Source organism: Xyrauchen texanus, chromosome 18 (assembly GCF_025860055.1).
Source record: "Xyrauchen texanus isolate HMW12.3.18 chromosome 18, RBS_HiC_50CHRs, whole genome shotgun sequence".
In the NCBI taxonomy this organism is placed as follows: domain Eukaryota; kingdom Metazoa; phylum Chordata; class Actinopteri; order Cypriniformes; family Catostomidae; genus Xyrauchen; species Xyrauchen texanus.
Genome location: NC_068293.1, coordinates 34,495,885 through 34,520,922, shown reverse-complemented (window position 1 = coordinate 34,520,922; position 25,038 = coordinate 34,495,885). Strand labels below are relative to the sequence as shown.

Below are 25,038 nucleotides of genomic sequence, written 5' to 3'. Positions count from 1 at the left end.
TCTTTGAGAACATCTAGAAGTATTACATGCCATCTTGATCATAACACTCATGGAAACCAATAAACAGTTTCCAGTGTATTCATTAATGTTTATTCATTTAAAAAGACAAAACTCATAGAAGAAAAAAAGATGAATATATGATATACAAGGAAAAATTATTAATTCATGATATACTTTGATATTTACATACGTAATGAGAGTACATATATATATATATAACAATCATTTCATTTGAACATTTGCTCTTGGGTCATTTATTAAAAGACACTTCTACCATGCTCAATGTTTTTAATTTGATAACATATTATCTGCTTACAAGTTACTGATAGGACTGGAGTCTTCATCTCATGTGAGTGGTCTTGATATACATACATTATGTTTCAGAATTTCCTTTAAAGGAGCAAAGTTTAAATAATGTTTTTGTATCGTTTAAATTATTTACAGCTCTTTTTTCAAGTCACTTTTATAAGCCAAGCACAAGAGAAAATGTTTCCTCTGTCGAACAACAGCTTTTTGAGAAATGTGTTCTTTTTTGGACTGTTTTCACATTGTACAGGTTTGTAAGGAAAACACCTGTAATTGTGATCTCCTGTAATCACAGATCTGTGATTTTGATCTGAACATAGAGGGAGGCTGGACAAATACTTGTTCCATCTTTGGACATCAGATGCACATGACGATAACCTGGAAAACAAGATTTTTGTTATTTACAAGAAACCCTGATTAAAATGATTAATAGAAAATAACGTCAGGAAATAGATCCAAACGTGTCAACAAAAACTTACCTGGTTGAATACAGGTAAAAGGAAGAGTGTACTGTCCTATAAAGTCATTTCTAGATGCTAAATCATAGTCTTCAACAACAAAACGCACCAGTGCCAGCTCAGGGGTGTGGATTGTAAACTGTAAGGTTTCATTCCAACAAGGGTTGAATCCTGTCAATATGAAAAATAATAGAAAATCATTGCGTGCAGAATGATATAAACAGGGTTCCCTTTGTAAAGCTGTGATTTCCAGGTATTTTTCTGAAAAGGAAAATGATCTCAGAAATAAATAAAATCTTAAAAAGTCATGGACTCTCTTACAATTAATGTTTTTAGTTTGTGTTTGCTATAAAAATAATTTATTGTCTAGAAATTGCTCGTTTGAACAAAATGTATATAAAACTATAATTTTTTTTATCCTTATCCAGTAATCACAATCAACTGTAAAAGGCAGTGAAATTCATTGGTCAAAAGGTCTGGGAACCCTTTTTAAAGTTACATCAATGTATTGCACTCTAATAGTCTCTCTTGCGATGACATGGCACCAAAGCATTTATTCATCACTTCCTCACCATTGTTCTCAATGTATCTGGTCTCCTGTTTGGCTTGATCCAGGGGAACACCATAAATTTCCACCCTTACTAAGGGGTCTACAATGGACCATCCTTTTTGATTTAATTTAGGGAGCTGTTGGCCACTAATAACCTTAAAAAATGAAAGCATAAGAACATCAACAATTTAAATCTCAAAATAAACTGTCAGAATGAACATGAATTAGGTTTACAGGGATCCCCAAGAATGGAATCTGTCATCATTCACTAACCCTCATGTACCTGTATGACATTCTTTCTTCTGCCAAACAAAAAAGGAGATGATAGGCAGAATGTTTGGTATCAGTCACTATTCACATTTCACTGTATGAAATAAAGATGCAATGAACGTGAATGGTGACTGAGTCAATCATTCGCCAAGACATCTCCTTTTGTGTTCCACGAAAGAAAGTAACGCGGAGTTGGAACAGCATGAGGGTGAGTAAATAATGACAGAATTTTCATTTTTGGATGAATTATTCTTAAAATACCTTAACAGAGAAGAGTAGAGGATGATAGTTCTCTGATTCTTGGGGTTTATCAGGATCAAAGAGTCTCTCTCTGTTGAGTAAGATATCAGGTTTTAGGACATAGCCACAACGGCCATTCTGACTAAATAGCCCATCATTAAGATCCATTTCCGTCCCTGCTGTCTGAAAGTTCAGTGCCACTATGGATCAGAAACATAACTATGTAATGCAGATCAACTTTCCACTTTACAACACATTAGCCATGTTGTCCCACACCTCTTTACATGGCTTAGAGTGTTAAAAGCATTTCCAAAGGTTATTCCACCCACAGGAACACATGGCATAATAAGATCTAGAATACTCACCAATCTGGCATCCGATGTTCCACATATCCTGTGGACAGTAATTTGATGAATCTGTTCTCATTCCACTTGGATATATTCTGGTCAACTGTCTGGTGTTATGCAGCACAAAATCCGGGCCTGTTAGACATGTAGGGGAAAACAAACCCATAGTTAATCAGATGAAATAAGAATTGAATTCATCATTAACTACAAATTGGAAATGGCTCAGAAAGGTAAAGTTAGTACTGAGAAAAGCTCTTGCATAATTAGTTTGCTGATGCCGCTTGGTTTGATATTTTTTCTATGCAATAAAATGTATATATGTTTAAATATGACATAATTGTGTAAAACTGTAAAAATATTTTTTGGGCCCATTTTATATGAGTATTATATAATATCTACTATAAATGCCTGTTAGGGTTGCACAGTTTACCAGTACTAACGAAGTATAGCAAAAAAAAAAAAAAAAAATGAAAATGGTATGATATCATCCATCCATCTTCAACCGCTTATCCGAAGTCGGGTCGCGGGGGCAGCTGCTCCAGCAGGGGGCCCCAAACTTCCCTATCCCGAGCCACATTAACCAGCTCTGACTGGGCGACCCGAGGCGTTCCCAGGCCAGTGTGGAGATGTAATCTCTCCACCTAGTCCTGGGTCTTCCCGAGGCCTCCTCCCAGCTGGACGTGCCTGAAACACCTCCCTAGGGAGGCGGCCAGGGGCAACCTTACCAGATGCCCAAACCACCTCAACTGACTCCTTTCAACGCAAAGGAGCAGCGGCTCTACTCCGAGCTCCTCACGGATGACTGAGCTCCTCACCCTATCTCTAAGGGAGAAGCCCGCCACCCTTCTGAGGAAGCCCATTTCGGCCGCTTGTACTCGCTGACCTAGTTCTTTCGGTCATGACCCAACCTTCATGACCATAGGTGAGGGTAGGAACAAAAATTGACCGGTAGATCGAGAGCTTTGCCTTTCGGCTCAGCTCTCTTTTCGTGGACAACGGTGCGATAGAGCGAGTGCAATACCGCCCCTGCTGCCCTGATTCTCCGGCCAACCTCCCACTCCATTGTCCCTCACTCGTGAACAAGACCCCGAGGTACTTGAACTCCTTCACTTGGGGCAAAACCTCATTCCCTACCTGGAGTACGCACTCCATCGGTTTCCTGCTGAGAACCATGGCCTCAGATTTAGAGGTGCTAATCCTCATCCCAGCTGCTTCACACTCGACTGCCAAGCGATCCAGTGAGAGCTGAAGGTCACGGACCGATGATGACATGAAGACAACATCATCTGCAAAAAGCAGCGATGAGATCCCCAGCCCACCGAACCGCACACCTTCCCCACCCGACTACGCCTCGATATCCTGTCCATGAATATCACAAACAGGATTGGTGACAAAGCGCAGCCTTGGCGGAGACCAACCCCACATGGAATGAACTCGACTTTGTGCCGAGGACCGGACACAGCCCTCGCTTTGGACGTACAGGGATTGGATCAGCCCTAAGAAGGGACCCCCCACCCCGTACTCCACAGCACCTCCCACAGTCTCTCCGGGGACCCGGTCATACGCCTTCTCCAGATCCACAAAACACATGTAGACCGGATGGGCATACTCCCAGGCCCCCTCCAGGATCCTTGCGAGTAAAGATCTGGTCCGTCGTTCCACGGCCAGGACCGAAAACCGCATTGTTCCTCTTCAATCTGAGGTTCGACAATCGGCCGAACCCTCCTCTCCAGCACCTTGGAGTAAACTTTACCAGGGAGGCTGAGAAGTGTGATACCCCTGTAGTTGGCACACACTCTCTGATCCCCTTTTTGAAGAGGGAACCACCACCCCGTTCTGCCACTCCTTAGGCACTGTCCCAGATTTCCACGCCAATGTTGAAGAGGCGTGTCATCCATGACACCCCTCCACATCCAGAGCTTTCAGCATTTCTGGTCGGATCTCATCAATCCCGGGGCTTTGCCACTGCGGAGTTGTTTGACTACCTCAGTGACCTCCCCAGGGAAATAGAATCTGATCCCCATCATCCTCCGGCTCTGCCTCTACCATAGAGGGCGTGTTGGGATTTAGGAGTTCTTCAAAGTGTTCCTTCCACCGCCCAATAACCTCCTCGGTTGAGGTCAACAGCGTCCCATCTTTGCTGTATACAGCTTGAATGGTTCCCGTTTCCCCCTCCTAAGGTGGCGGACGGTTTTCCAGAAGCACTTTGGTGCGGACCGAAAGTCCTTCTCCATGGCTTCTCCGAACCTTTCCCACACCCACTGCTTTGCCTCCCACACGGCCGAGGCCGCAGCCCTTCGGGCCTGTCGGTACCTTGCAACTGCCTCCGGAGACCTCCGGGACAACAAATCCGGAAGGCCTCTTTCTTCAGTCGGACGGCTTCCCTGACCACCCGTGTCCACCACGGTGTTCGAGGGTTACCACCCCTTGCGGCACCTAAAACCTTGAGGCCGCAGCTCTCCACCGCGGCTCGGCAATGGAAGCTTTGAACATTGCCCACTCCGGTTCAATGTCCCCAACCTCCGCAGGGATGCCTGAAAAGCTCCGCCGGAGGTGTGAGTTGAAGACCTCGCGGACAGGGACCTCCTCCAAACGTTCCCAGTTCACCCGCACTACTCGCTTGGGCTTCCCAGGTCTGTCCAGAGTCTTTCCCCACCCCTGACCCAACTCACCACCAGATGGTGATCGGTTGACAGCTCTGCCCCTCTCTTTACCCGAGTGTCCAAAACATATGGCCTCAGATCCGACGACCACGATTACAAAATCGATCATCGACCTTCGGCCTAGGGTGCTCTGGTACCACGTACACTTATGAGCATCCTTATGTTCAAACATGGTGTTTGTTATAGATAATCCATGACTAGCACAGAAATCTAATAACAAACATCCACTTGAGTTCAGATCAGGGAGGCCGTTCCTCCCAATCACGCCTTTCCAGGTGTCCCTGTCATTTCCCACGTGTGCATTGAAGTCACCCAGCATCACTATGGAGTCCCCTACTGGGGCCCTATTCAGGACTCCATTCAGGGTCTCCAAGAAGGCCGAATACTCTGAACTGCTGTTCGGTGCATATGCACAGACAACAGTCAGAGTTTTCCCCCACAACCCGTAGTCGTAGGGAGGCTGACCCTCTCGGTCCACCGGGTAAACTCCAACGTAGTGGCGTCAGCCGGGGACTCGTGAGTATCCCCACACCCGCCCGTCGCCTCACACCCTGGGAAACTCCAGAGAAGAATAGAGTCCATCCCCTATCCAGGAGTACGGATCCAGAGCCAAAACTGTAGCGTCGATGTAAGCCCCACCAGATCCAACTGGTAACGCTCCACCTCCCTCACTAGTTCCGGCTCCTTCCCCCAGTGAGGTGACATTCCACGTCCCCAGAGCAAGCCTTTGCTGCCCGGGTCTGGTCCGTCGAGGCCCACGGCCTTCACTGCCGCCCATATGGCAGCGCACCCGACTCCTGCGGTTCCTCCAATGGGTGGTGGGCCCAAGGGATGTAGAGGGGGTTCCACGTTGCTTCTTCGGGCTGTGCCCGGCCGGGCTCCGTGACAAGCCCGGCCACCAGGCGCTCGCCGACGAGCCCTCCATCTGGGCCTGGCTCCAGACAGGGGCCCCGGGCTTCCTCCGGGCAGGGTAACTCCTCCTCTTGCCGTTTTATCCATGAGTCATTTTTGAACCATTCTTAGTCTGGCCCCTCACCTGAGACCACTTTGCCTTGGGAGACCCTACCAGGAGCACATGGCTCCAGACAACACAACCCTCAGGATCATAAGGGCACACAAACCTCTCCACCACGATAAGGTGCTGGTTCCCGGAGAGGATGATATCATATTGTTGCTAATTTCAGTTATTACAGTATACTGTCATTAGCAAAATGATATGAGATGTAACAAATGACAATTGAAAATAAAATAAAAAACCTTTGGATATGGCCAAGTGTGAGCATTAAACAGCAAGCATGTAATTTATTTAAATAATATACAATCACATACGCTGCATGCTACAGATTGAACAAGAGGTGCTGCTTTGCTTTGTCCTATGATTCCCACACACACACACACTCCAACTTGTTTTTATATCATTGTGGAGACTCTCCATAGACGTCCATGCATTTTATGGATTTTATACAAATAATGATAATTTATATCCCCAAACCCAACTCCTAAACCTAATCCTCACCGAAACCTTGTTTATGTTAACTAAGCCATTTCCCTCGTGGGGACCGCTGGCTGGTCCTCAAAATGTAGGTGATCTCAGGTTTTACTATCATTACGGGGGAATTTGGTCCACACAATGTAGCATAAACATGTACACACATACACACACACAGGTGCATGCATGCACACACACTCACACAAACTCAACACACTGATGGTACTTCAATTTTATGCAGTATGTTTCGAGTATAAACAGGTGCAATATGTTATATTTTTGCTGTAGAAAAGCATATAATTACCATAATATATTATCAGAGATTTAGGAAACATGCTAAGTTGAAATACTGGCTTCTCCGAAAACAATGTTACAGCCAGTATGTTCTACTTTGAAATGTCCGTTCCAAGACGAAATTTCTGTTTGTGTTTTGGCCTGTGTGATCCCGCCAACTGCCCATTTACCAATAGTATTTTGACACCCCGGGTTGCCAGATATGAAACACGTTAGCAGGCAAACACAACACGCTGCAGCCATGGAAGCCAGCAATACATCTAATTAACATTGACAGAATTATAAAACATCCACATGAGCTGGTACATGTACCATGAAGTTCACTGAACAAACTCAGGGTTTCAGGACTGGTTTCAGGTTGACAGATTCAAACCAATTCAATCAAGTTTAATTGGTACCATGATGCAGCTCATCAACTCTCTCTGTCAACTCAGGCTTCGATCCTGACTTTAAAGGAATAGTTCATCCAAAAATGAAAATTAGCTGATAATTTACTCACCCTCAGCCCATCCAAGATGTATCTGAATTTCTTTCTTCATCAAAAAATAATGTAATATTTTTAGGAATTTATTTCAGGCCTCCTCCTTTAAACAATGCAAGTGAATGTCCAAAATCATATTTAGGATATTATATATAATAATCCACATGACTTAGAAACGAAACAATACTTATATATTTTTAACTACAACTGTTCGCTTCTGTACACCTCTGTGATGTGCGCTCATGAGAGGGACGACGTAAGCTTGTTGCGTCATTGTTTACGTGAGAAGGAGCGCTGTACAAAAGTTTAATGGTCTTTGCTGTAGATTTGTATTTGTATTGTTCAAAATGGTCGTTTGGTGTGTGTATCCTGGATGCTTCAATCTTCAGAAACCCTAAAGAAAATGCACATCAGGAAAAATATGAAAATTTAATTGATTGCCTATACATGATCATGAGCGATTGAAGTTCTGACTTATTGCTTCCTGCCTCTTCCACGCATGACCTTACCAACAAGCTTACGTCATTCCTCTCATGAGCGCACATCACAGAAATGTACAGAAGCAAACATTTTTAGTTAAAAAGTATATAAGTATTGTTTTGTTTCTAAATATAATCAATCGTTTGAGTTCAGAAGAACTTTATTTGTCGACTGGAGTCATGTGGATTATTTTGATGAACCCTAAATATGCATTTTGGACCGTCAAAAAAGTACATTCACTTGCATTGTTTAAAGGAGGAGGACTGAAATGTTAAATTATGTTTTGTAAATTATCTGCTTAATTTTTGGGTGAACTATTCCTTTAAGATTAGATTACGTGCTCGTGCACATGAATGAGTGACGTTTGCAGCGCACAACCAATCGTGTGAGAGAATGTCATTCACTTCACGCGAGAGACTCAGCGGGATTTACCTCATTGCTGAAAGCTGAAGACTATGAAAATAAGAATTTAATTTCATTTAAACTGTGCACAAGACATTGTTTTTAAAAAATATATAAGAAATAAAATGCATTTAAACTGCTCAATAGTTCAGCATGAAATCAAGAAGACTTAAAAAACATGATTTACACAGTACAAGCAGATCTGTAAAATTATGAAGTAATTAAAGACATTTACACAATATGATTGATATATATATATATATATATATATATATATATATATATATATATATATATATATATATATATATATATTTTATTTTTATTTTATTTGATTAAAACTTTATGTATCAATTTAATTAAACACCAATTGATCATAACATTTAATTAAAACATTTAACATGGAATCCAGAAACATTTGAATGGAAAATGCATAATTTGTATCTGTAAAACTTTGTGCTGTTCTTTTAATTAAGTAATTTTTCTGTGTAATTTCATAAAAAATCTGAAGCTTTTTATTTGTTGATTATAGTTTTGATTTAGTATCGATACTGAGGAACCAGGGCTGGTATCGTACCGAAGCCCAAATTGTGGTATCGAAGCAACCCTACTGCACATAAAAATATGCATAAATAAAAACTATTGATTTCAATTATTCATATTGATCAAAATTATTCATATATAAACCGTTTTTATCATTCAGATTTTTATTATGTAGTATATGTAGTAACTCATTAATATATGAGTTTATTACAGAAAGAATAAAAAAAAGTATTTCTGACCTGCTTCCTTTGAATATTTCCTTGTTTTAGTCTCAGAAAAAGATGACATCTCATAAGGCTTAGAAGAAGTGCGAGAATGCTCAAAGCTGTGGAAATGTACGCTCTTACAGAACACAATGTCTGAGAGCTCCTTGCATAGTTTCTGCTTCAATATCTAAAGAGGAACATGCATTGGTCAATAAACATAAGGAAAAAAAAACACAGACTGACCCTTCTCTCAGTTCCTTAGCATATCCACTGGTACCTTGCTATCTGTTGGTGCGCTCTCTGAAGCTGAACTGTCCTTGTTCATTTCTGCTGCCTCGTCCTCATCGCTGACTTCACCTGTGAGGCTCTCTGACTCATTTCCAATCGTCTTCCCTTTCAGCAGGATTTTCCTCTTCAGTGCCTTTAAATGAGGCCACAATTAGTACATCTGCTTAAGATCAATTTTTTATTCTTTTTTTTTATATATGTGAAAAAACGTTTGAAATATCAAAACTGATATAGAAACAGCGGAGTCTGAAAGTACAAGACCAGTGAAAAAACTTAATTTTTTTAAAATGTATACAAAATTACTTTTTCATTACAGATTATATTATCATACATTACAGCATGCACTCGAGCTGCATGGACTCCACAAGTTTGTGCAAAACCTGATGAACCATGTTATCTCAGCATGATTTGAGAATGTTCCAAAGAGCATCTTTTGTGCTTTAATGGAAGCAAGGAAATCGGACTATTTGTACAGAAGAGTTAACATGGTCAATCTCATTGTCAATATGCTTTTTACCCAATGCTTGCATTTGATTACCGACCTTGAAACTGGCAGCCAAAAGTTTGGAATAATGTACAGATTTTGCTCTTATGGAAAGAAATTGGTTCTTTTATTCACCAAAGTGGCATTCAACTGATCACTATACAGTAGTCAGTACATTAATAATGTTAAAAATTACTTTTACAATTTGATTTTTTTTTCTTCAGAACTTCTTAAACTACTTCAAAGAGTTCTCATCACGTGCAGCAATGACAGCTTTGCAGATCTTTGGCATTCTAGCCCTCAGTTTGTCCAGATTCTCAGGTGACATTTCACCCCACACTTCCTGTAGCACTTGCCATAGATGTGGCTCTCTTGTCGGGCACTTCTCACTTACATCACAGTCTACTGTGAGTCTACAGTCTGATACCACAAAAGCTCAATGGGGTAACACTCTTTTCACTCATTTCAGTGCCTACTGTAACCTTTTCTTTTTGCTTTTCTGTTTCAAAAGTGGCTTTTCCTTTGCAATTCTTCCCATAAGGCCTGCACCCCTGTGTCTTCTCTTTACTGTTGTACATGAAACTGATGTTGAGCGGGTAGAATTCAATGAAGCTGTCAGCTGAGGAAATGTGAGGTGTCTATATCTCAAACAAGAGACTCTGATGTACTTGTCCTCTTGTTTAGTTGTACATCTGGCCTTCCACATCTCTTTCTGTCCTTGTTAGAGCCAGTTGTTTATATCGTTTATAATGGTATAATACAAAAGGTATAATGTAATGTTTCCAAACATTTTCTTTGTTTCAATTTTTTTTTATATAGAAAATAAAAATTGCAGTATGGTCTCAGATATTTTGAATGTTTTGAAAGATAAAAAAATATTGCTCTCTAAAACCATTACATCATCCTTTAAACATATTATTTACTGTAAGTCTCCTGACCGTAAAAAATTAAAATAAATAAAATGTATTTTTACATTAGATCTTAACATCTAATCAAGGTCTAATAATAGAATATAATGTTATATGAATCTCAGTTTTTAATCTGTGACCATCAGTTGATAATGAAAGTGCCCATTACAGTCAAAGACATCAGAAGACCATTATTATTTTAAGATCCATGTCAGTTTTCAAAAGTGGTTGTGTTATAGCATATTAATTGCACTGTTAAATCTGATCTGCATGGAATAAAGCGCTAAACAGCTAACTTGATCTCACCTCTGGGGATGGCAGTTCACTGAAGGTTCTGCCATTCGCTGTGCTAGTCAGCAGCATATCGCCCAGAATTTCTCTGAAATGCCGTGCCATGACTTCCTGTTGCTCTACACTACAGTGGTTTTCAATAGACACGATGAGAGGATATTCAGACACCTGAAAGTAGGAGCGAGAGGATAAAGCATTGATTTTGAAAATATTTAGCCTATAATTTTCAGTATATGTTTGTGAATTTATGAGGCCATAAAGATTACCTTAAAGGCGTACTGTGCAACAGTAGAAATTACATCTTTGAGGAGTATCTTTGATGTTAAAGTGTGTCCATGGTAAACTACCGGCTCTCCATTGGCTCCATTCCAGCAGTCCACCTCTACACACCTGCAGCCTCGTTTCAATGCCCTTCACAGTTTCAGCACAAATAAACAGTCATTATCTCATAGAACGAAGCATCGTGCAGTTTTGGGTAAGATGCTTTGAAAGATTATTAAATAGCTAAACTGCTGTCATGCTAATGGAAAATGGAGTTAAGTTAGTGGTGTTGCTACTTTAGTTAGCACTCCACAACACTAGCACATTCAAGTAAGTAGACCTAAGTTTTCTCATAAGTAAAAGTGAACATGTAAAATGTATTATTAGATCTGAATTAGAGATATTACAGCTAATACAGCAATACAATTCTAATTCACAAATTATATAGCATCAAAGAGTTTTAAAAAGGCAAGTAATGTTTTACCAAAAACAAGCATAACTCACTGGATGTAGGCCTCAACACTACTTGGCCCTTTAAGCTGATCCTCCATCAGGTAAGTGTTGTGGGAGGAAGAGATGTAATAGTGGGCAAGAGGTTGGTTCATGTTCTGAAAGAAGCCCTGTCGCTCTGGACTGAAGATAGAGCCTTCAGGAGATGTCAGGTACATTAGGAATCCATCAATTAACATGGAGTGATTCATTCTGGCTGTACAGGAAGATAAAAGGAACCATATGCTCCCATCATGAAACAGTCCCAAGTTATCATGAGTAAACCACTAAACTGTTGTTCAGCGATCTAGATAAAGTGCCCCACTACTCACAGTAAATGCCAACTTTCTAAGCTGCCTTAGTTCAGATTGTTGTTTTCCAATCACTTTCTTCATAGGCATTTAAAAAAAATCTTCAGTTAAAAGTTCAAAGCCATGAACCAAACCAACCAGTTCTGAGACTGATCGGTGCGATCAGTTATAAAAATAAATAAAAAATCTATGATTTCTTTTAAAATTGTTTTTTCCCTTTTTATTTTTCCTCCCTGTTCCTCTGTGGCCAGCACTGGAGGATTCTACAGTTAGAACATCTTGGTTCTACAGTATAAAATCTAGAGGTGAAATAAAAACAATCACTGACACTTTTGTTGTTGTTTGCAGAATCAAACTATTTCATAATTGACAATATTTACCCATAATGTTATATTGCATGTATGCATTTTTGTTATTTTAATAAGATAATTAAATGTTCTAAAGTAAAGCAAGGGCATGCAAAGAAAAATGCAAGTATCAGAAAACGTGCCCTTACATGCAGAGCATTGTAACAAAGCCAACTCCCCGTCATTTCAAAATAAGAGTCCACTGTGTATTTTGGGCATCTTTAGAGTTATATGTTCTGCGTTATGCATAAAAATTAAGTAATTAAATGAGTGAGTTTGGTAGTATAAAGTGCATATCTATTTCAAAAAGTATCAATACAAGGATGCAGGTATAGTGGATTGTGGGTCATTACCCATGTCTGAAGGTTCATAATGTTCAATGAGCTGCAGAGCATGTTCACAACTGCCCTCCCCCTCCAGCTGCTCCTCTCTCAGGAACTCCTCCAGATCACACTGAGAGAGGCTCTGTCCATTACTGGAATAATCCTGGAACAACTCCAGCACCTCCATTCTCTGGGTGAGCATCTTGTAGAATTCCACAAACTCCTCATCCTCCAGGGTTCCCGACTGAGATTTGTCTGCCTTCTGCGAGAAAATGTAAACAAATTGTGTTTCAGCATGTTGAAAATGGATAGTGGCATAGACAAGTGCGGACTACAAGTCATTACCTTGAAAAGACAGCTTGCATGTTCGTCATTCATGTCCACGTTCATCATTTTCAGGAGTGTTTTTGCTTCCTTAAAATTTAATCTGCCATCTTTGTTTTTGTCTGCTTTCAAAAACCAGTCTGAGATCCATCTGAGCAGAGTCGTTTAGGAAAATACAGTTTTATTTTCTTATGTCCACAACAATCCATTTTAACTTAAAAATGCATTGATTTTGCTATGTTTACATCACTCATCCAAACTAAGAGTGGCATTTTCCTCCACTGAAAACAGAGACTTTCGAAAAGGCTTACTTTGGAAAATAATAATGTTAGGAAACTGAAAACAAGAGTTTTCAACCGAAAATGGATGTGTGTGGACATGGACTTAATTGCTAGTCATTGCCGTAACTACAATATACTTTGAGGGGGACAAGTTCCCCCAATAATCAGATATGGCCAGATTGTCCCCCCAATAATTGATATCCTTGTTGCTGTTCTGCTGCAGACCATTATGCACTGCTGTCTAAAAGTTGTTGCAGGAATAACATAATGAACTTTAAAAATACGTGTATCTTTTAAAACCAAATATTATACACATATATACATGCATTTCAAGCCTTTATTCAGATTTTTTTTTGCATTCAGTGCCTTTACTATATTAAAGGACCAAAGAGGACCATTATATTTGTAACCTCAACACCCATGACCCCCACCCCCCACCCCCAAAATGGTTTGTACTCCCCCAATGTTCAAGACATGATTATGGCCTTGTTGCTTGTGAACGACTGCATACATTTTCTGAAATTGTGAACCTCAAGACAAAATATAAAAAAATTGTTCACCCAAAAATGAACATTTTGCCATTGTTAACTCATTGCCATTTTGTTCCAAACCTGTATGCTGTTATTTATTTATATATATTTTTTGGTGGAACACACAATGACCAAGTCCCTTTTTTACAATGCAAGCACAAAGTGGCCAGTCTGTCAAGCTCCAGAAATGGTTATGAAAGCACCATAAAAGTATAATTAAAGTATGTCTTGTGTGCTATATTCCCAGTCCCCCAAGGTCACATAGCTTTATGTGAACATAGTCAATACTCATTCCCAGATCAAATCATTCATGTAACTCAGTATGCAGCTCTCAAATCAAATATTTCAGTTTGTTCATCACACAAAGCATCAAAAAACTTGATATAGTACATATGTTATATGAACTACTTATATGGTGCCTTTATGGTCCTTTTTGAAGCTTGATAGCCTGTAGTCACTACAAACTGTCATAGTATGGGAAAAAGCTCAATGCAGATTTTTCAAAATTTGTCTTTTTTGTACCACAGACAATAGCAATACATGGGCTTGCAATGACACATGACGGGGTGAGTACAAAATCACAGAAAGTTTCATTTGTGTGAACTATTCCTTTAAAATCAGCCTCAAGAAAAATTAAATACTATTCTGACTTTAAGTTTTTAAGGGTTAAAAAGATGCTTTCTGAAAGGATCAAGGATACTGGTTAAGTTTGGTGCTCTCATCCATGTTTTCCATGTTATCCATGAGGGCTCTGAGGCCCTGAATCCAAGCCTGAGCTTCCTCCGCTGAGTCAGCCACCAGGTCCAGGTTTCCTTGGCGACCGTGGAACACCAGAGTGAAGCAGCGGTCAGCAGGAAACTCATCTGCCACACCTTGGAGAGTCTCTGACTGATGCCCCTCACGAATAGCCTCTACATCACTGATGGAGACTGAAATCATAAAGACAAAGCTTCTGTACTGTTTTGGTAAAATAAACAAAATGAGACAGCAGTTCTCAACTGGTTTTGCTTCAGGAGTCAGGACCCAGATTTTACATTGAATACGAGGTGACGTAATGTTGTCTGGGTTGTATTCTCTAGTTTGAACCCTTCGTGGTTTTGGTCATTGTACGCACAGCCTTTGACAACATCATCAAAAGATATGGGAAGAGATTTGTCCCTTTTGAAAGTTGCTAAGTCTATTTATTTTGCAATCCTAACTACGCAAAATGATATGGTTAGTTGAATTTTATTATTTGAACTGAGCATTATTTTCCCCCCTTCCTGGCTCAAACCCAATTTTCTTTGGTCTTTATATTTAGAGCCATTAGCTTTTTTAAAAAACATTTAAAGAGTCAAAATCTAGTTAATGAATCCCTTCTTGGATCAACTTTCCACAAACTTTAAAATTAGACCTGTTCCACTAAATTATTACAGCACTCATCTGGTCTACTTTAATCTTAAAAGCATCCACTCTGTTAAATCCAATAACCAGTATCCAGATCATTACATCACTTAATCACGTTAATAAATGATAAGAACTAAAAACATAGGTTTTCACTAAGTGGTTGAGGTGCTCCACGAGGGCTTACAGGTAGAATACGAGTTTATTGCCCAGCTGGACTTATATGCTATAGTCTTGCAGTCCTCCTGAAGTTTGTAGTGACGTTGACGCTTCCACATGCGAGACTTCACTTTGCGTAGAAACGTTCCCACCTTCATGACCTCAAGGTTTTTATCACATTGGTCACCTCGAGAGAAAGAGAGAAATTATCATTAATTTGTTTACAGACGTTTTCTCCATAAAGAAAGAAAGAAACATTTACAGTTGCAGTAGAAAGTAGTTGAAAGTTACAGTTGAATGTATGTGAACACTTGGATTTTTTTTAGTCACAACAAAAGACAATTGCACAGTATGCTTAAACAACTAACACACAAACAATAAAGCATTCATGTCTTTATTGACCACTCTGTGCAAATATTGACAGTGCAGATGGTATGTTATATAAAGACATGAGAAAGTATCATTGTGCGTCTGTGTGTTATTTAACCAGACTGTATTTTTCTATTGTTGTGACCTGAGGTTGTTTGAGTTGAAAATCAGATTAACATTTTATGACCAATTAATGCAGAAATCCAGGAAATTCAAGGGTTCACATGCTTTTTCTTGTGATTATAATAGTAGGACTTACAACCTGTTTGAGGTGATTCCATTTTCTACAGTGCACCTTTTCTGTAGACACAAATAATCAATAATATGTCACCCTCTCGCCTGAACTTAAATTTAAATGCATTTTTGCAAGAGTAGAAAATATCTTAACACAACATTACATTGTAATGTGATTCAAATAGCTCACTCTAAATGTCTGTCTATCACTGTGCACATACACTTGACAGATATATTGTGTATGTAGTCCCTTTGACCCCTGACAGCTCAATGCTGAGATAGCATTGGTGTAGTGCATCCTTTGGAGAAGGAGTCTTGCCAGGGATGACAGCCTATGATTTTTACTTAGAAAATGATTTACACTAAATCATATTTTTATACGGAAAAGGCAGCACAATTATATTTAACAATAAAAACAATTATCTCTTAAAGGTGTTATGCCAGGATCCACACCTGTGGCTGTAAAGGACTGGCCTGACAATGTCTGAAATTTTCTCCCATTGAATTCTTTGTATATTTGCTTTGTCAGGCCCGTAGGCAGCCTAGTGGAAGGGGTTATTTTTTCAAAAAGTGGACTCCCTCATTTTGAATTTAATTATGAAGTTCAAATACTTAATTTTGGTGACTTTTATATCGAACTACCCGAACTACCGGATTTTGCAGGTGCGGTTAACTGAAAGGGCAAATAGTTGTTCGGCTTATGATGCACGAGCGCGAGTCTCGTCACATTTTAATACTCTTTAGCCTCCCATTCAGCTGATGAAAACACGCTGCGTGATCACGAGGAAGGATTGGGTTACATCAACATGTAGATTGCATGCATAAGCCATGTGTATGTGTTCATTTTCTAGTAGTAAATTGCTCTATAGGGAAAAAACATGCTCATCCAGGCACAAGTAGTAGTGCAGACAGGCATGACATTCAGACTCATGAGTCATGGCTAAATGCGTCTATGATATCCACACAATCCACTGCAGGCACTTCTTGTTATGTTCTACTCCCAAGTGGATTAGACAAAATCAAATTCTGCTGGTAAAAAGTTTCCAGCTATTTTTCTGTATTAGTGAAGAAATGCTGGTTGTATACCTTTAAGTCTTTATTCTGAATTTGAACAATAAGAAACAAATGCAAATGATGATTTACAAAGATGTATAAAATATAAAGATAAATGTAAAATGTGCTCTCATACAATCCTCAGATATTTGCAGTAACAGAGATTCTAAAAATACTAACAGCACTAAGATCATGCTGTAATGTGAGCCACTAATGTAAATGCTGGCAAAATAATGATCTATACAGCAAACAGAAAATCTGTAAGGACAGGAAAGACACAGGAAAAGGCAATAAACAGAACTCACCAGACTGAAGAATGTCTAATAAATACAAGCATCTAACGGGACCAAAAGAGATACACAGATCTCATGAAACAGAGAGGATGGCTCTGCTGAAGGACTGGTAAACAGAGCTGCAGTCAGTGCTGCTTACAGAAAGTGATGCATTGCCTGCCTCCTTTCTACACCAGCTTCCTCTGACTCATTCCTTCCTAGACATACCCACTTTCACTTTTTTTTTCTCCATGCGTTATTTAGCTAAATAGTTTTGTTTTCTGTCCTTGTCAATTTAAAAACTCTAAATTCCAGTTATTAATTATCATAAATAATCTTGGTAACACTGTAGTAAGGTTCTGTATATTAATATTAGTTAATGTATTAGGTATTATGAACTACAACGAATAGCCTAATTTGTACATCATTTATATATCTTGGTCAATGTACATTTTTTTAATAAATTATTGTTGACATAATGCATCGGCTAATGTTAAGTTAACATGCATGCAACTTTTATTGTTAAAAATGCTTATGCATGTATAATAAAATGGTGACTGTTTTCAGATGCAAAAGCATTACAAATCAGCACGATATATAGAAGGGTGAAGCAATTGATTCAATTCTGTGAAAACCTCTTTGTGGTCTTTGTGGTTAAAGAACACATTTCTGTTTTAAACACTGCCTAGAAGGGCACTTTCCTGAGCACAACCTAAATTTCCATTTAAATTTACATGTATTCTTTTGGCAAAAGCAACTTACAAATGAGGACAGATACAAACAAATGCACACATGCTGACACAGCCCAAAAATACTTGCTATAAAACATTTTTCTTCAATGTATTTGCAAAGCACTTCTAAAAGCACCAACCACAATGCAACCATTCTTGTTTTTCTGTGTTCACATGCAACAAACATAAACACTCAAGAGACACACAAACAAATATATATATATAGAGAGAGAGAGAGAGAGAGAGAGAAGAGAGAGAGAGAGAGAGATGTAGATACTTTATACATACATATTTTTTTTTTCCTTTTCTGTTGAAGTTGCTTGAATAGAATGTGTGTTTGCTTTAACTGTGCTTCAATAAATGCAGCAATAAACAACATACATTACTTTTTAATATTTTAGTACACTATGTGGCTTCTTTAGTATGTATAATACCTACATCTATACAGAACTTCTAGACTAACAGTACTTTATTTAGTATTGGACATCCCTTTTACTTCCAGAAAAGGTTGAATTCTTTGCAATGTGTAATTTAATAATGTGCAGGGCAGGACAAATTCCTCAGGGATTTGGTCCTCAGGGGGCCTAATGAACTGTTCAGGCCAAAGAAGTGAACTAATATTTTTCCATGTTTCCTCTAAACATCACAGTAACTCCAGTATATTGACCAAACCAGCGTCTGTAGCCCATTCACTTCAGATCAAAAGTACGGAGTTCTCTGCATTTATCCCGATGGCAGTCTTGCAGCCAGGAAAATGGTTGTAACTTAAAAAAAAGCAGAAAAATATACAACTGGCTACAGAGACAATATGCAGTAAACTGCACATGAATGCATAATGAATAAATAATGTACATAAGCAGGAATGAGTTCTAATTGATCCGCTTCAGACAAGTTGTTTATGCACAACAGAATCTTACCATTGAAAATCCCAGGGAGGTAATGGAGCCATTATGTCTGGAAACATCAACAGTCAAACCTACCTAAATCACATGACTTCATCTTGCTTATTGTTTCAGTAGTATATCCGCTGGTTGCATATCTCTGATCTCTTTCTCCTGAAAAAAAATAACAATTATTTTCAGACCACATATGACAGGAGTTTTAAACTTGTTCTGTCTATAGACCACCTGTTCTTAAGGCAAGACATTTACATGTATGCATTTGGCAGACGCTTTTATCCAAAGCGACTTACAGAGCCCTTATTATTCAGGGATCCCCCCGGAGCAACCTGGAGTTAAGTGCCTTGCTCAAGGACACAATGGTGGTGGCTGTGGGGATCGAACCAGCAACCTTCTGATTACCAGATTACCAGTTATGTGCTTTAGACCACTACACTACCACCACTCCAAGACTTAACTAGTAGGTTGTAAGCTCTCCGAAAAGTAATGCGTAGTCCTATGATATAACGTTGACCTGTATTGATCCAATAAACAGCTTCAATTTGATCTAGTTACGGTTGATGTTCAAATCTTGTTTACTCACTTAACTGTCAGCTGTAATAAATTATATCCCCATTAAAATACGATACGTCATAAAAGTAGATTTGATAAGTAGTATATTTTCTCTGTGTAAATAACAATATATTGGAACTGGTATCTAAAATAAATAAGAAGTGATAAATGAATACTAATACAACAGGCTGGAAAAATAGACATTTATTCATTTTAATATTATATATATTTTGAATGTGTTGAATCTTGACACCAGGTGACGCATCCTGAAAACAAACGTAGCTACATTCTACCTAAGATTAAATTTAGTGCGTCTCGTTTCGAAGGCTGCGTGCTAGGTTCAGTATTCTGCCAAAGAGAGACCGATCGACTGCTTCGTTCAAACCGCAGCTGAATGAGTCGCAACCACTGATCTTTATCTTTATATATATATAGAAATATCATATATATATTCAGGCCTGATATGGGCTACATTTAAGATGGTGTGTGTGAACACCCTTTCAGAAATTCGGTGTTGCGACCACTGATATATATATATCAGTGGTTGCAACACTGAATTTCTGAAAGGGTGTTCACACACACCATTTTAAATGTAGCCCATATCAGGCCTGAACTTCCGACGCTTGCTAACTGACCCGCATGTGTAACACTCCCAGACATGTTGATTATTTTAATATGTGCAATGAATTAACTTCTAATTAGCATTTTTTAACCCCAATTTACTTTTTGACTATCTATTAAGATATTTTGATTTGAGAAAGCCATATTTAAAGTGGTTGTGGCAGTTCACACATCATCCAATTAACAGATCTGTGTAACATGTGAGTGAAAAAATATGATTTGGGCAACATTCAGCTGCAGTGTGAACGCCTTTGACAAATATTTTAGTCTGTGCAAAATAAATTGTTTTTCAGACCCTGCATGTAAATGCTTTTCTATCATGTAGATTTTTTTTGTCATGTCGTGTGTCATGCCTGTAGTTCGATATCATTTTGATTTTAAAACCAGCTCTTATTTTGAGCATCATGCTGTTTGTAATGTGAACATGAAGAATTTACAATTTCACCCACTGGGCAATGTGACGTCAGAGTGACGTCTTTTCCATGTCATTTTTGGACGTCCAAATTCAGTCCATTGATGGGGTTGTTTTGTAACGCCAGGCGACGTCTTTTTTCGACGTCTACCGCACGTGTAATGTTGACGTCGTTGGGACCTCCGTGTAAGGGCTATTTATAGTAAAAAAGTGGTCGTTTGTGGACGTCTTTTCAAAGTCAAATTTAGACTTATTTTACATGTAATTTCTATAAAACTTCTATAACTATAGTCCTATGTTTCAACAGGGTGGAGGACATGTTTTCTGTACCATGTATTAATTTTCCTGTAGTTCGGTTTGGCTAAAATATTAGTTTCAACAGGAAATGCATTACACCTTATCACCTACTGCTGAGACAATCAAATGGAGTTTTTGGAAAATGATCTAGAACAGTATGCCACCTTCTGAAATGGGACTAGATCATATTGCAAAAACTCCATTTGATTTTATCAGCAGCAGGTGATAACTGGAGACATACAAAGGTGTAATGCATTTCCAGTTCAAAATTAGCTGCTGAGCTAAACAAAGCTACAGGAAAATTAACTGGCACAGAAAACATGTCCTCCACCCTCTAGACACATGAGACTACATACATACACTAGTTATACACATACAAATAAAATCACAATTCAATATCGCCATTTCTATCTTTATTCAAAAATAAAATGCCCTGAATGGCATCAGAAGGGCACCAAAAGTATCAAGCACAATGTACAGTGGAGGCAGAATTATTAACAAATAATTAGATTGTAATTTAACTCTTTTAATTGAACTATTTTAATTCAAGTCCTGTCGTCTTGGCTCATCAGGGCGTAGTGAATCCTCCACCTCCAAGTCTTTGTGGGGCATGCTTGAGGTGCTCAGACAGGTTCACTTTGATGTACTCCACAGTGGCTGAGGAATCGAATTTCATGATCCCTTCTGCCAAGCAGAAATAGACAAATGATTTAGATATATGCAAAGGCAATCTTCAGTCATACACCCAAGTCCCCACATGTGTAAGCAAAAATATGTTTCCTGTGCATCCACTACCAATACTGGATTAATGCAAAGCCATCTCCGCAACTGTTAACTGTAACAATTAGACTGTCTACAAGAAGGGACTTAGCAGACTGTACTTTTTGCGAAAGCTTAGATCGTTTAATGTGTGCATTAAAATGTTAACAGTGTTTTAAGCCTGTTGTGCTTAGTGCAATTTACAAAAGCTGGTTCTGTGCTTGCAAACACATTGGACTCCATAGAAATTACTATTGAGAAGAGATTTGCACAAAAAAAAAAAATAAAATAGATATTCTGGATAATATAACACATCCACTACATGTTCTAATTGTCAGAGATCAGACTGTTCAGTTGGAGGCTGCTTCAGCTTCAATGTAATAAGGACCCCCACAGGAAGTCATTCATACCCACTTGTATAACAGTTTGTAATGACTCACCTTTGTGCCGTGAGAGGAGAATAATATTTTGAGAGAATTGTGACTATTATTTACCATCTTTTACTTTTAACTTTGCTGTCTTTCGTTTCTTTCTTAATACTGTAACACCTCTTGTGGATGAATAATCTATCTATCAAGATAGAGAATTGGCATTGCTTTTTTTTATAAAGTCAGAAGGGAAGGAAATGTTTTGTCCAAAGTTATTATTTATAGACTGGTCAACATGAAACTTGGGCTTACCTTGTATTGCTCTATAAAGCTTTGTTCCCTCTAAAGGGCGTTTCCCCCTTGCCCTTCAAATTAAATTAAATTTAGGGTGGTCCTCCTTTTCTCCATTCTGACATGCTCAGAAAGAAGGCAAATGAGAACATGCAAAAAATGTTGTAGATACCTGTCCAACACTTTGTGAACACAGTCCTTGGTGTTCCGCCCACCAATTCTTGAAATTTGCAGCACCTGTTGGAATAAGTCCATAATAAAGTTGACTGATACTCCCCAGAGGAATCTAACAGTGTTCGAGTGCACTGTATTAATTTATTCTAGGCTATCCATTACTTCCAGACTTGTAAAACCTACCAGGGTATCAAAGGCCTGTGCATCAGAGAGGTGTTGCTCCTGCAACTCAAAGTCCTCCATGGTGTCAATCCTCTCTATATGGACAGCTGAAGAGGCAGGCTGAGTTTCCTTCAGGCGATGGCGGATGTCGACCGGTAGGCTCAGGACCTTTTTCTGGAACACTGAACACACATTTGTTGATGATTACAATGCTCCAATTAGAATACCAAGGTTAGCTTTCTCACAATTGTTTTTGTAATCAGCTTCAGTGTTTGTTATAAGTACAGATCTGTTGGGAGAAAGAAACAAAAGTCCAAAGAAATGTAATCATCTGACATGATAGAAACCAAGCCACGCCTATAATTGAAAAGCAATTTCTGTGGACAGAGAGAACAGTGCAGGAAGAGAGAAGGTGGTACTATTAAAAGTGTCTTCTCCACTGCCAATAGATACTTACCACCCCGAGGCAATGGGAAGGCCCATCTCCCAATCACTGCATCTGCACCAGAAAAAATGTATTTTAGAAGTTATCAAATGATGAAACCTAACAGTTTATTAGAAGAGAAATAATACATCTGAAATCTATAAAACTTGCTGAACTGTAAATTAAATTACTTGATTTCTTGTTCAAAGCAATGTGTGCACTGTAACAGGCAGCCAGGGTGATAGGATCACCACCTGAATAGAATAATAATCCTAATTGAGCTCAGTGTGAACGCAGCCGACAACTCACCATGCCTGTCATGGCTGCTGAGATCACTGCGCTGTGCTCTTTCATCATGTCTGGATTTGGCCGGGGGACTGGGGGCATCACTACGGTATCGGTCATCACATCGCTGTGCTCTTTCAACATGTCTGGACCTGGCCAGGGGACTGGGGGCATCACTATGGGATCGGTCATCATGTCTGGACCTGTGCCGTGACCCGTCATGTCTGGACCTGACTGTACAAGATCGATTAATTAGTCACATTCGGTTATACAAAGTAATATAGCAGTGATATGAAGACTGTGTGACTCGCACCATCACTGTGCCTGGACCAATCATGTCTGGACCTGAAGGTGCGCCTTGAACAATCACTGTGCCAGGACCTGATCCACTGCTGGACCTAGTAACATTTAAATTAGACAATTCACCTTAAAAAACAAAACAAATCAACGATATTTTGACATGGTAATGTATTTAATTTTCTATTAAACTACGTAAAACTTGCCTGAAGTAATTTTTATTTTGATTAATGAGAATGTCATCCAGTCATCCTGGGGGTTAATTTTATCCTTTATAGCTTTTTCTGTTTTTGTGACGCTCATTTTACGTGGCCATCTGACGGTTTTCATTTCTCTGTTGATCCAACTGACTATACCCTTCTCCTCTCGGGTACCCTCCCTCCAAACAGCCCACGTGTACATGACCTGGAAAGGAGAAGTTTTAAATGGAGGAAAAACCCTGAAACAAAGGTGTCTACGGTGTAAAATTAATTTCTTACATACATTATATTTGCACTTTTTGGTTTATGATTAGAGAATTCTGTCAGTGAGCACTGAAATCAGTTCTCAACGGATTTCTTCACCGGAGACTAATCTAACCGCCTTCGATTGGTCGTTGCATTTTTTAAACTCAGCAGAAACGCGTGTGATTGGATGTACTGCTCAACATGAACTTTGATTGACATGAACAATTATGTAACGCATCAATCGACATTATTGGATCATAATTCTTTAGTACCATAAAATATATTCTAAATATTACTTAACTAAAATACAGTGAATCTATTTTTAATTGATAAAAGTTACACTTAAGGTGTTTGGTCAGGTTTGAGTCTGACGCATAATCTATAAGGAATATCTGAGGGTTAAACACAAGAAAAACATATTAAAGTTGTGTCTCCAGCACTCCTCAAAATACTGTGAATGTCGTCAACGTAGTAATATATGCGTCACATCATACGTTAATATTTACCAAAAATTGCTGCCATCACGGGACCGCAAGGCGCGAAAGCAAGTTTCTCTCAACTCACTCTTTGAGTAATACCAGTAAAAAAAACACTCATGGAACTCTTGTTATATTAAATAAAGCTAACTACAGAGCAAAATTAATTTCTTACATACATTATATATGTACTTTGTGGTTTATGATTAGATAATTTTGTCAGAGAGCACTGGAAACGGTTCTCACCGGATTTGTTCAGCGGAGACTAATCTAACCGCCTTTGATTAGAAACGTCGACGCTGCCTTTTATTGACATGAAGCGACCTGCATCAATCGACAATTTTTATTCTAATATATCTGCATCCATATGCACTAATGTAAAACACAACAAACGGCGACCATAAGTATACTACTAATTTGTACATCACCACATAAGTTACCATTGAGGATGCTTTAGCTTAAAATAAGCGCCAAAATGAATACACTCATCAAGCTATTGTAAGCTACACAAACAGCAAAAACCAAAGGACGTAATATCCATCAGACACACACAAAATATCATGTTACGGTTTCACACAAAGATAGAAGTGTAGCTAGCTGTAGACATAACTTATCATACATTACCCTCTTTATAGAGAAAAAGGCAGCTTCAATGTATACAAAAACGAGGTATTAACTACAACTCATATTATAATACGAATAATATTACCTACATTTAATTAAAATAAAGAGCTGCATTTGACAATACAAGGCTTTATAAAACAGCATATTTGAAAACAACCATGTCCACTCACCTCAAGAGAATAAT

The 25,038-nt window shown here is 38.8% G+C and overlaps 1 protein-coding gene across 3 annotated transcripts; it reads right to left on the bottom strand.

Annotated features, from left to right (window-relative positions):
• Nucleotides 1–80: 80 nt before the first annotated feature.
• Nucleotides 81–17,665, bottom strand: LOC127658536 (1-phosphatidylinositol 4,5-bisphosphate phosphodiesterase delta-4-like). 3 transcript variants are annotated; one of them, XM_052147874.1, is made up of 16 exons: nt 17,070–17,665; nt 15,737–15,777; nt 15,137–15,295; nt 14,267–14,495; nt 12,777–12,906; nt 12,462–12,693; nt 11,466–11,667; nt 10,967–11,111; nt 10,716–10,868; nt 9,007–9,150; nt 8,763–8,916; nt 2,190–2,306; nt 1,846–2,024; nt 1,337–1,469; nt 786–935; nt 81–684 (listed from the first exon to the last, which is right to left on the bottom strand). In XM_052147874.1, the coding sequence occupies exons 2-16, from the start codon at nt 15,756–15,758 to the stop codon at nt 596–598; spliced, it is 2,238 nt and encodes a 745-aa protein (XP_052003834.1). In that variant the 5' UTR covers nt 15,759–15,777; nt 17,070–17,665; the 3' UTR covers nt 81–595. The 3 variants fall into 3 exon arrangements, 2 of the variants coding, with proteins under 2 accessions (XP_052003834.1, XP_052003835.1); XM_052147875.1 differs by having other exon boundaries at nt 15,740–15,777; XR_007972401.1 differs by lacking the exon at nt 81–684 and having other exon boundaries at nt 800–935; nt 1,846–1,915.
• Between the last annotated feature and the right edge of the window lie 7,373 nt (nt 17,666–25,038).